The 11678-nt window shown below is 40.8% G+C and overlaps 1 protein-coding gene across 1 annotated transcript in view; it reads left to right on the forward strand.

Moving 5' to 3' along the window:
* EGFLAM (EGF-like, fibronectin type III and laminin G domains) overlaps window positions 1-11678 on the forward strand; it is a 204470-nt gene that overhangs the window by 21006 nt on the left and 171786 nt on the right. The window contains exons 4-5 of the mRNA XM_006874680.1: window positions 3138-3255; window positions 5632-5767. Of these exons, the coding sequence (XP_006874742.1) occupies window positions 3138-3255; window positions 5632-5767 (254 nt within the window). The remainder of the gene's footprint in view (window positions 1-3137; window positions 3256-5631; window positions 5768-11678) is intronic.

The following is an 11678-nucleotide window of genomic DNA, read 5'->3' on the forward strand; positions in this document are numbered from 1 at the left end:
AATATTGAAAGTGCCATGGGCTGCCAAAAGAACTAATAGATCCATTTTGGAAGAAGTGCAGCCAGATTGCTCCTTGGAGGCCAAGATGACCAAACTTCGTCTCTCATACTTAAGACATATTGTCAGGAGGGACCAGTCACTGGAGAAAGATACCATATTTGATAATGTGGAGGGTCAGAGAAAAAGAGGAAGACCCCCAATGAGATGGATTGGCCAAGTGGCAGCATCGATGGACTTAATCGTGGGAACAGTAATGAGGTTGGCCCAGGATTGGGCCAATTTCGTTGTGCTGTGCATAGGGTCGCTATGGGTCAGTACTGACTCAATGGCACCTAACAACAACAACAACATATGTGAGCTTACCCAAGCAAAACTCTATAAAGTGAAAAAAGAAGATGGTGAGGGATTATGCCTTGGGAAAGCCAAGAGGTAAGATGAGAGAGATAGAAGATAGCGAAGAGGAGCAACTGGATAAGTAGAAGGAGATTACAGAAGAGCTGAGTCATGGTTTCCAATTACCTAGCCTAGGATAGGAAGAAATAAAAGACACGATCCCTGCCTTCAAGTGGTTTATAGTTCTGTAGCAGAAATAATAATAATTCATAATATTTATCAAATGCTACATTAGAAACCTCAGCAGTTAGTGGGGTAAGATCACTGGGCTAGGGCAGTCAGGGAAGGCATCACAGGGAAGATGAACATGTGCATCAGAGGAGTAGGAAGAACCTAGGCATCTTAGCTAACTGATGCTATAAAACAAATACCATAAGGGGACTGACTTTAAAGAACAGAAACTTATTTTCTAAAAGTTCAGGATGCTTGAAGTCTGAGTTCAGGGCATAGCTCTAGAGGAGGTCCTTTTTATTCATTTATTTTTCCTATTTCAGCTATTTCTTGTTGTTAGGTACCATTGAGTTGGTTCCAACTCAGAGCAACCGTATGTAAACAGCATGCACCACTTCCCAGTCCTGTACCACCCTGACAATTATTGTTATGTTTGAGCCCACTGCTGCTACCACTGTGCCAGTGGATCTCATTGAGGGCCTTCCTCTTTTTCTCTGACCCTCCACTGTACCAAGCAGGATGGATTTCACCAGGCACGGGCCCTTCCTGATAACATGTCCAAAGTAGAGAACTGAAGTGTCACTATTCTCACGTCTAAGGGCCATTCTAGCTGTTCTTTGGTTGATGAAGATACTTGTAATGTTCTTTGCTAACACCATAATTCAGCTTCTAGTAGCTAGTAACCTGAAGAGTTTCTAGGCTTGAGATTTATGGATCTATCACGTATGTCTGTCTTCATATGCTTCCCCCATGTGTGTCTCTGTCTCTTCTCGTCTTATTATACCTCAGAAGTGATTCAGTTTAGAATCCACCCCAAACTGGTATGGCCTTAATACCATAATAAATGAAAAACTCCTATTTCCAAATGGGATCATATTTTCAAGTAAAAGGGTTAGGATTACATATAACACATTATTTTGAGGTGACGCAACTCAATTTATAACACTAAGTAAACAGAAAAGAAGTTTCCCATGTAACCAAGACAGTAATCATGACAACTCCATTTCTTGAGTACACACTATGCCAGCTACTTTACACACATTATCCCAAACACTATCATCATGCAGAAACGTTATGTAAATTTTTTTCCATTTATCAGGAAAAAACACAGGGAAGTTCACTATCAAGCCCACAGCTAATAAATGGCAAAATCAGGATTCAAGCCCAGGCCTGTTTGACTTCAATGCCAATGCCACATCCTCTACAATTTGCTACTGCTTCTTACCCGTGGGACTCTGGTTTCAACTGATATTTAGCACAGTAGCATCAGGGAAGCCTTATTGTTACCAAAGCCAAGATGAAGAGAATCCTTTCAGCTGGACCTATGTCCATTCTGGTCAGGGCCATTATTACATGAGGAGTTCACACACATCCATTATTGATCCTTGTCGCTCTCAAAGTATGGTCCCTCCATTAGCAATAGCAACACCTGAAAACTTGTTAGAAGTCCAAATTCCAGAAACCCTAGGGATAGAACCTAGCAATCTTTTTTCTCAAGCCTTTCAGGTGATTCTGATGTCCACTAAAGTTTGAGAACCTCCGATTGGGTTCCTACTGTCGGTACAAATCAAGGTCTCCATCTCCTGTTGGGCCTAGCCCTTGAACTGTGTGATGTATAAATGGAATGAAATGAATGACTGGGAGATTCCAACCCTGGATAGGATTACTCCTGCATCTCAGCAACCTACGACTCGGAGTCAAGCCTTCAGCTGTTACAAGCATCATTTGATAGTGTGAGTGAGTCCTTGTTCTAGAACAGTCTATAGATTTCAGTGAAAAGTAATCCTCTAGCCTTGGGAAAGGCATCGTGTTTTCATCTTTACAAATATTTTAAATGGGGCCAACTCTATCCATCAATACTCATGGACGCAGCAGTCAATAAATCAAATGATGTATTGCATTAGACAAATCTGCTGCACAAGACCTTTTTAAAGTGTTGAAAAGCAAGGATGTCAGCTTGAGGACTAAAGTGCTCCTGACCCAAGCCATGGTATTTTCAATAACCTCATATCCATGCGAAAGTTGGGCAGTGAATAAGAAAGAATGTAGAAGAATTGATGCCTTTGAGTTATGGTGCTGGAGGAGAATATTGAAAGTGCCATGGGCTGTCAAAAAAACCAATAGATCAGTTTTGGAAGAAGTGCAGCCAGAGTGCTCCTTGGAGGCCAAGATGGCCAAACTTTGTCTCTCATACTTTGGACATATGGTCAGGAGGGACCAGTCATTGGAGAAGGATATCATGCTTGGTAAGGTGGAGGGTCATAGAAAACGAGGAAGGCCCCCAACGAGATGGATTAACCACGTGGCAGCATTGATGGACCCAAGCGTGGCAACAGTAGTGAGGTTGGCCCAGGATTGGGCAGGGTTCCGTTGTGCTGTGCATAAGGTCGCTATGAGTCAATACCAACTTGATGGCACCTAACAACAACAATAACAGCAACTCTATACAGAAAGCAAAACAATCTGTCTGAACTAATTTCACCAAGCTCTTGAGATACAGCCCTCACAGCAGCTGTCCTGATTGCTCAACCAGAGCTTATGATATTTGTACCTTTTTGTTTGTCCATTGACAGGAGGATGTGATTGGAGATTTGAAACCAGGCACTGAATATCGTGTGAGCATGACAGCGTACACCCAGACTGGCAAAGGGCAGCTTAGCTCTCTTCACCATGTTACCACTTTGCCCCAAGGTAAAATGGGTTCAAAATTAATAATTTTTGGAAAGTGACAGGTTGCTATGCATTCATTCAGCAGATATTAATGAGGAACAACAATGTGCCACTGGGAGGGAGAGGTTGTTCCCTGGTAGAATTTTCACCTTTCATGCGAGAGACCTAAGTTCAGTTTCCAGCCATTACACCTCATACGCAGCCCTCACGTGATAGCTTGTGGGTTGCTATGATGCTATCTAGGTTTCAGTGGAGCGTCCAGATTAATATGGACTAGAAAGAAAGACTTAAACTTTCTAAAAGTCAATGAAAACCCCATGGATTATAATAGTCTACTCATGGGGTTGATTTAGGACCAGATAGTTCTTCCTCTCATTGTATATGCTGTTGTAGTTAAGTGCCTTTGAATCGGTTCTGACCCATAGTGACTCTGTATAGGATTTCTGAGGAGTGGCTGGTGAGCTTGAACCAGCGACCTTGTGGTTCAAACTGCCTTTGCAGTCCAGCGCACTAACCCACAGCACCACACCAGTGCTGTACTGTGCATAGTGTAACCATAAGTCACACGATGACCTCTATCAGCAGCAACAACTATGTGCCAGAGACTGACTTCAGTGGTGAATAATAACAAGTACAGCCCCTGCCCTCTCAGAACTGAGAGCCTAGTGGGGTGATTTAGACATGATTTAATTTGTGTGTGGTTACATATTATAATTAGGGTTTACATATCATGATGTAAGAAAGGACAAAGGGAGACCTAAGGAGATGACAAGGTGAGAGCTGAAGAGAGAATAGGAATTAAGAAATGAAGAGGGGCGTGGGAGAAAATACACACAGAAACAAAGAACCCACCAGGAACTCTTTGAGGTGGTATCTCCATCTTTGTGGACAGAGGTGGATCAGTTGTATCTACTGCAGAAAGCTCAATGTGAAAGGAGAAGCTAATGCAAGAAGGTAGTCAACTCCAGTGCATGCGAGGTCGCCCTGAGGGATCAGGAGCATTTGGATGGAAGCACTTCTCCCTACCCTGAGGCTGAGGGAGACTCTCAGAAAGAATGGTATCTTTGACCTAGATTTTGAAAGATGCACAGAATTTGCTTGGAAGAGAAAAGAGACACTATAGCCAGAAGATATGAAAGTCTGGAAATGAGGGTAATAATGGCAGTAAGGTAGTAATATGGGATCATCTTCCCAGATGTGGCGGTGTTCCAAATGTCCTTCCATTAGTGTGCATGATTCTGATTATAAGAAGGGGGAGGGGTGCACAAAAGAAAGAGCATCCATGACATTGTTGTTGTTATGTGCAATGGAGTGGTTCTTGTTAATAGCCAACCTGTACAGGGTTTCCAAGGGTATAAATCCTTATGGGAGCAGAAAGCCTCATCTTTCTCCTACGGAGCGGCTGGTAGTTTCAAACCGCTGACCTTAAGGTTCACAGCCCGATTCGTAACCACTACGCTACCAGAGCTCCTTAGTGCTGTGCTTTTCATTTTCCTTATTGTTAGTTTGGTGAAGTCACTTCTAACTCATGGAAACCTCATGTGTGCAGAGTAGAACAGCCCCATAGCATTTTCATTGATGTGCCCTTTTGGAAGCTGATCATCAGGCCTAGTTTGTTCTAATGTGCCTCTGGATGGATTTGAACCACGAACCTTTCAGCTAGTAGCCAACTATTTCATTGTTTGCACCACCCACAGACTCCAATTTTCCTTGGGTGGTTGTTGTGTGCTGCCTACTTGATTCTAACTCTTAGTGGCCTTATAGGGCAGGGAAGAACTGCCCTACAAGGTTTCTTATGCTTTATGGGAGCAGATCACGAGATCTTTTCTCCTGTGGGACAGCTAGTGTGTTCGAACTGCTAATCTTTATGTTGGCAGTTGAGCACTTAACCATTGTGCCACCAGGGCTTCTATTTTTTATATGTTGTTGTTGAGTCAGTTCCAATTCATAGAGACCTGTATAGGGTTTCTGAGAACAGCTGGTGGGTTTGAACCACTGACCCTGTGGTTAGCAGTCCAGTGCTTATCTTACCATGTCACAACAGGCAGTAAATATAATTCAGATCATTAGATGAGTTTAAAAGTTGTTAGGAGGTGGAAGTGTTATGGAAAATGTTAAAGGACACAAAACATTGTTTGTCTAGAGCCAACTATCTGAACACTCCTTACTTAGTTGGCTTTTCAGCCAGAGATAGTCAGGGAAGATTAGGGATGACCAGTTCATAGACTCAGACCTTACCTGGTGCTTTATTTCAGGATTCTTGTGTTTATTTCATTGGGTTTTTTTGAGTCTGTCTGAACAGAGATGTTTTGGTTGTAGGGTACACATGTTCTTTAAGTAACCTCTCCAGTAACTGAGACCATCAGCCAAGTTTCCTTGTTTTTGTTGTCCTGCTAGATTCCTGCCTACCTCCTACAGCACCACAACAACCACATGTCACTGTGGTTTCTGATTCTGAGGTCGCACTGTCTTGGAAACCTGGAGAAAGCGAAGGAAGCTCCCTGATTCAGTACTACTCTGTGGAATTCATCAGGTATGTGTGTTGTGTTCCAAAATCAAATGTGTTGACCTCAGGTAATCAAATCATTTTTAGAGTGGACAAAGGGTGGGAGGCATGTGTTTATCCTCTATCCTTAGTCCCCGTCCTGTCCTCATACCTCCTTCATCGCTGGGTGTCTGCAAACTTTTCCCCAGCCCACTTCCACAGTCAAAGATTGTCCTGTGCTCTAAACACACCCAAAGCGCCATTGCCAGCAAGTCTGCCTTCATTTCAAGCCTGAAACTAGCCTGTGTGCCTTTGAAACATTATATTTCATGTCAATATTTGATGACGACTTTTCTCAGGAGTGTGGGGGCGCAAAAAAAAAACAACACTGTAAAAACAAATAGTATTGTGTTCTTCAAATCTGTATTGCCGTGGGGCAAGTTTCTTGGTTTGGATTTCCATGTTTTTCCTCCTCTGCCTCTCTAATTCTTGTTATTTTGCTTATCAGAGGGTAGAAGAGTGATGAGAAGTGTATCTAAGAGTTTACAGATGTAAAAACATTGATTCTCAATGCTGTTGTGTAATTTTAAGGGGAAAAGAAAAGTGAAAAAGAATTTCCTGTCTGAGGTCCTCCTGAACTCTAGTTGCAGTTGGATTCTGAATTTAGGCAGCTGGTTGATGAGTAAATCAGAAAAGCAATGTTTGTGAAGCTGGTATTCTGTACTAGAAAGGTGCTGGGGTTTGCCTGAGGCTTATTGTGAATTGGATTCATAAAGAGACTGGTCCATCCAGCACCTCATTCTTGAGGCTCTCTGAAGCGAAGACAAAAGACTCTGCTAAGAATTATAAGCTTTGCTTTCATTTTATGCCTAGTCTTTTGTTATTGTGGTTGTTTGTTTTATAATATTAGCATCCTACAAAATCACTGTGTATTTCTGAAAACTAAGAAATTAACATTGATACACTACTACGAATTAAACTACAGTTTATTTCTCCCCAGTTTTTCCACAAAAACGTTTTTGTATTTTTGTCCTGTCTCAGAATTTGTTGTTGTTATGTGCCGTGGAGTCAGTGATGACTCATGGCTAGGGTTTCTGAGGCTGTAAATCTTTACAGGAGCAGAAAGCCTCTTCTTTCTCCCGCAGAACAGCTGGTAGTTTCAAACTGCTGACCCTGAGGTTAGTAGCCCTATTTGTAACCACTACGCTACCAGAGCTCCTTATACCACATTGCCTATTGTGATGTCTCCTTTATCTCCTCGAGTTTATGACAGTTTCTCAGTCTCTCCTTGATTTTCAGGACCTTGACAGGTAGTTTGTAGATTGTTCCTCAACTTCAGTTTGTCTGTTGTTTTCTTAATTGACTGAGGTAGTGATTTTCTTATTTTTTTAATTTAATTTTTGTTGTGAACTGGGTGAAGGTTTGGAGCAGATCATCAGTTTTACAAGGATCAATTCATACAGTCTGCCTGATCACCATGATTGTGAGCCTCTCAGTGCAAGCCACCTTCCCCACTTCACTCTACTTTCTGTTCCCATTCCTTCCTTTCCTAACCTTTCTGAACTTTGTCCTTGAATAAATACTGTTTTTTGTATCTCAAATGATAGATTTTTCTAAGGTATGCATACCTCTGGTAGCGCAGTAGTTACAAATTGGGCTGTGAACCACAAGGTCAGCAGTTCGAAACTCCCAGCTGTTTCATGGGAGAAAGATGAGGCTTTCTGCTCCCGTAAAGATTTACAGCCTCAGAAACCCTGTACAGGGTCGCTATGAGTCGGAACCGACTCCACGGCACACAGCCAACACCACCATGCATACCTCACTAGTGTTGTTGTTCCTTTTACTGTTGTTGTTGTAATCTTCCATAAACTAGAATCCAACTCACAGAGACCCGAAGCTCAACAGAATGAAACACTGCCTAGTTCTGCGCCATCCTCACAATCGTTGATAACTTTGAGCCAATTCCAATTGTTGGTGACACTATGTCAGTCCATCTTGTTGGGGGTCTTTCTCTTTTTCACTGACCCTCCACTTTTCCAAACATGATGTCCTTCTTCAGACACTAGTGCCTCTTAACAACGTGTCCTTAGTACTAGAGACAGAGTCTGGCCATCTTTGCTTTTAAGGAGCATTCTGGCTATTCTTCCAAGACAGATTTGTTTGCTCTGCTGGCAGAACCTGGTACTTTTCAATATTCTTATCCAACACCATAACTTAAATGCATTTATTCTTCTAGTCTTCCTTATTCATTGACCAACTTTCACATGCCTGTGAGGCTATTGAAAAATACCATGGCTTGAGTCAAGCATACCTCAGTCCTCAAACTGATATCTTTGCTTTTTTAAAACTTTACAGAGGTCCTTTGCAGATTTGTCCAATGCAATCCATCTTTTGATTTCTTGATTGCTGCTTCCAGGAACATTGATTGTAGCATGAAGAAAAATGAAGTCATTAATAACTTGAATTTTTCTGTTGCTCATGATGTTATTTATTGGTCCAGTTATGAATATATCCATTTTCTTTACATTGAAGTGCAATCCATACTTAAGGCTGTAGTATTTGATCTTAATCAATAAGTATCTCAAGCCCTCTTCATTTTTAGCATCTGCATATCACAGGTTGTTAATAAGTCTTCCTCTAATACTGATGCCGTGTTTTTCCCATTAGACTCCAGCTTCTTAGATTATTTGCTCAACATACAGCTTGAATATGGTGTAAGAATATAGTCCGGTTACACCATTAAGTAGTACCTAGTTCTGTTGAAATGGCTGACTTTTGGTCTATGTTCAGGTTCCTCATGAGCACAGTCAAGTGTTCTGGAATACCCATTCTTTACAATCTTATCCATAGTTTGTTATGATCCACACAGTCAAAAGCCTCTGCATAATCAATAAAACACAACTAAGCATCTTTCTGGCTTTTGGGCTTTCACCCAGGATCCATCTGACATCAGCATTGATATCCCTCATTCTACATCCTCTACTGAATCAGACTTGAACTTCTGGCAGCTCCCTGTCAATGTACTGCTGCAATTGTTTATGAATGATCTTCAGTAGCATTTTACTTGCATACGATAGTAATGATATTGTTTGATGATTTCTGCATTTAATTGGGCCACCTTCCTTTGGAATGGACACAAATCTGAATCTCTTTCAATAGATTCCCCAGGTAGCTATGTACCAAATTTCTTGGCATAGATGAATGAGCACCTGAAGTGATGAATCAGTTTGTTTAAGTATTCTATCCATTCCAGAAGCCTTGCTTTTCATGAATACCTTCGCTATGGCTTGGACTTCTTTCTTCAATACCATTGATTCTTGATCATATGCTACCTCTTGAAATGGCTGAATGTTGACCAATTTTGGCAGGGTATAGTGATTAGGTGCCACCACTCATGTGTCAGTTTGTTGTACTGTGGTGGCTTGTGAGTTGCTGTGATTCTGGTAACTTTGCCACGGGTATTTTAAATACCAACAAGGTCACCCACAGTAGACAGGTTTCAGATGACCTTCTAGAGACAAAGACAAACTAGGAAGAAGGAGTGATGAACTACTTCTGAATATTTAGTCACTGAAAATATTATGAATAGCAGAGAAACACTATCAGATACAGTGCTAGAAAATGAGCCCCTCAGGTTGGAAGGCGCTCAAAATGCAACTGGGAAAGAGCTGCCTCTTAAAAGTAGAGCTGACTGTGATGACGCAAATGGAGTAAAGCCCTTGGGACCTCCGTTTGCTGAAGAGGCACAACTCAAAATGAAGAGAAACAGCTGTAAACACCCATTAATAATTGGAACATGAATTGTATGAAGTATGAATCTATGAAAATTGGAAATTATCAAAAACGAAATGGAATGCATAAACATCAAAATCTTAGGCATTAGTGATCTGAAACGGACTGGCATTGGCCATTTTGAATCTGACAACCACATGGTTTACTATGCTGGGAATGACAAATTGAAGAGGAATGGTGTTGCATTCATTGTCAAAAAAAACATATCCAGATCAGTCATGAGGTACAAGGCTGTCTGTAATAGGATAATATCCATGCACCTACAGGAAAGAACAGTTAATACCACTATTATTCAAATTTATACACCCACCACTAAAGCCGGTGAGGATGAAATAGAAGAATTCTACCAACTTCTTCAATCTGAAATTGATCAAATATGCAATCAAGATGTATTGATCATTACTGATGATTGGAATGCAAAGGTTGGGAACAAAGAGAAAGGATTAGCAGTTGGAAAATAAGGACTTAGTGATAGAAATGATGCTGGAGATTGCATGATAGAATTCTACAAAATCAAAATCAAATACCTTCTTTAGACAGCATAAGAGACAATTATACACATGGAACTCACCAGATAGAATACACAGAAATCAAATAGACTATATCTGCAGAAAGAAACAATGGAAAAGCTCTATATCATCAGTCAAAAATAAGAGCAGGGGCAGATTGTGGAACAGACCGTCAGTTGCTCATAAGCAAATTCAAACTGAAGCTAAAGAAAATGAAAACAAGTCCATGAGAACCAAAATATGACCTTAAATATATTCCACCTGAATTTAGAGATCATCGGAAGAACAGATTTGATACATTAACCATTAAAGACTGAAGACCAGAAGAGTTGTGGGATGACATCAAGAACATCATACAGGAAAAGAGCAATAAGTCATTAAGAAGACAAGAAAGAAGGAAGTGATCAAAATGAATGTCAGAAGAGACACTGAAACTCACTATCCAGTGTAGACATGCTAACAAATGGTAGAAATGAGGAGATACAAGAGCTGAACAGAAAATATCAAAGGTCAGCTCAAGAAGAAAAAGTCAAATATTACAACAAAATGTGCAAAACTCTGGAGTCAGAAAACCAAAGGAAAGAACACGCTCATCATTTCTTAGGCTGAGGGAACTGAAGAGAAAATTCAAGCCTTGACTTTCATTATTGAAGGATTCTCTGGGCAAATTATTGAATGATGAAGAAGATGGAAAGAATACACAGTCACTGTACCAAAAGGAAATGGTTGATGTTCAACCATTTCAAGAAGTAGCATATGATCAAGAGCCAATGATATTGAAGGAAGAAGTCCAAGGTGCATTGAAGGAATTGGCAAAGAACGAGGCACCAAAGATTGATGGAATACAAATTGAAATCATTCCAGAAAATGAGGTGTCACTGGAGGCATTCACTCATCTATGCCAAGAAATTTGGAAGACAACTAACTATCTGGCCAACTGATTAGAACAGATCCGTATTTTTGCCCATTCCAGAGAGGTGACCCAATGGAATGTGGATATCATCAGACAATATCTTTGATATCCCACGTGAGTAAATTTTTACTAAAGGTAATACAGAAATGGCTGCAAGCATACACTGACAGATAACTTCCAGAGGTTCAAGCCGGGTTCAGAAGAGAATGTGGAATGAGGGATATCGTTGCTGATGTCTGATGGATTTTGACTGAAAGCAGAGAATACAAGAAAGATGTTTACCTGTGCTTTATTATTGACTGTGCAAAGGCTTTTGATTGTGTGGATCATGACAAGCTATGGACAACATTGTGAAGTATGAGCATTCGGGAACACTTAATTGTGCTCAAGAGGAATCTGTACATGGACCAAGAGGCAGTTGTTCGAAAACAACATGGGAACAGTACTGAATGGTTTAAAATTAAGAAAGATGTGCAACAAGGTTGTATTCTTTCACAATATTTATTCAACTTGTATGATGAGCCAATAACCTGAGAAGCGGGGTTACATGAAGAAAAAGGTGGCATCAGGATTGGAGGAAGACTCATTAACAACCTGCGATATGCAGATGATAAAACCTTGCTTGCTGAAGGTGACAAGGATTTAAAATGCTTACTGATGAAGTATGGATTGCATCTCAATGTAAAGAAAACAAAAATCCTCACCACAGGACCAAGAAACAACATTCTTATCAACGGAGAAAAAA

Source organism: Chrysochloris asiatica, unplaced genomic scaffold (assembly GCF_000296735.1).
Source record: "Chrysochloris asiatica unplaced genomic scaffold, ChrAsi1.0 scaffold00293, whole genome shotgun sequence".
Lineage (NCBI taxonomy): Eukaryota > Metazoa > Chordata > Mammalia > Afrosoricida > Chrysochloridae > Chrysochloris > Chrysochloris asiatica.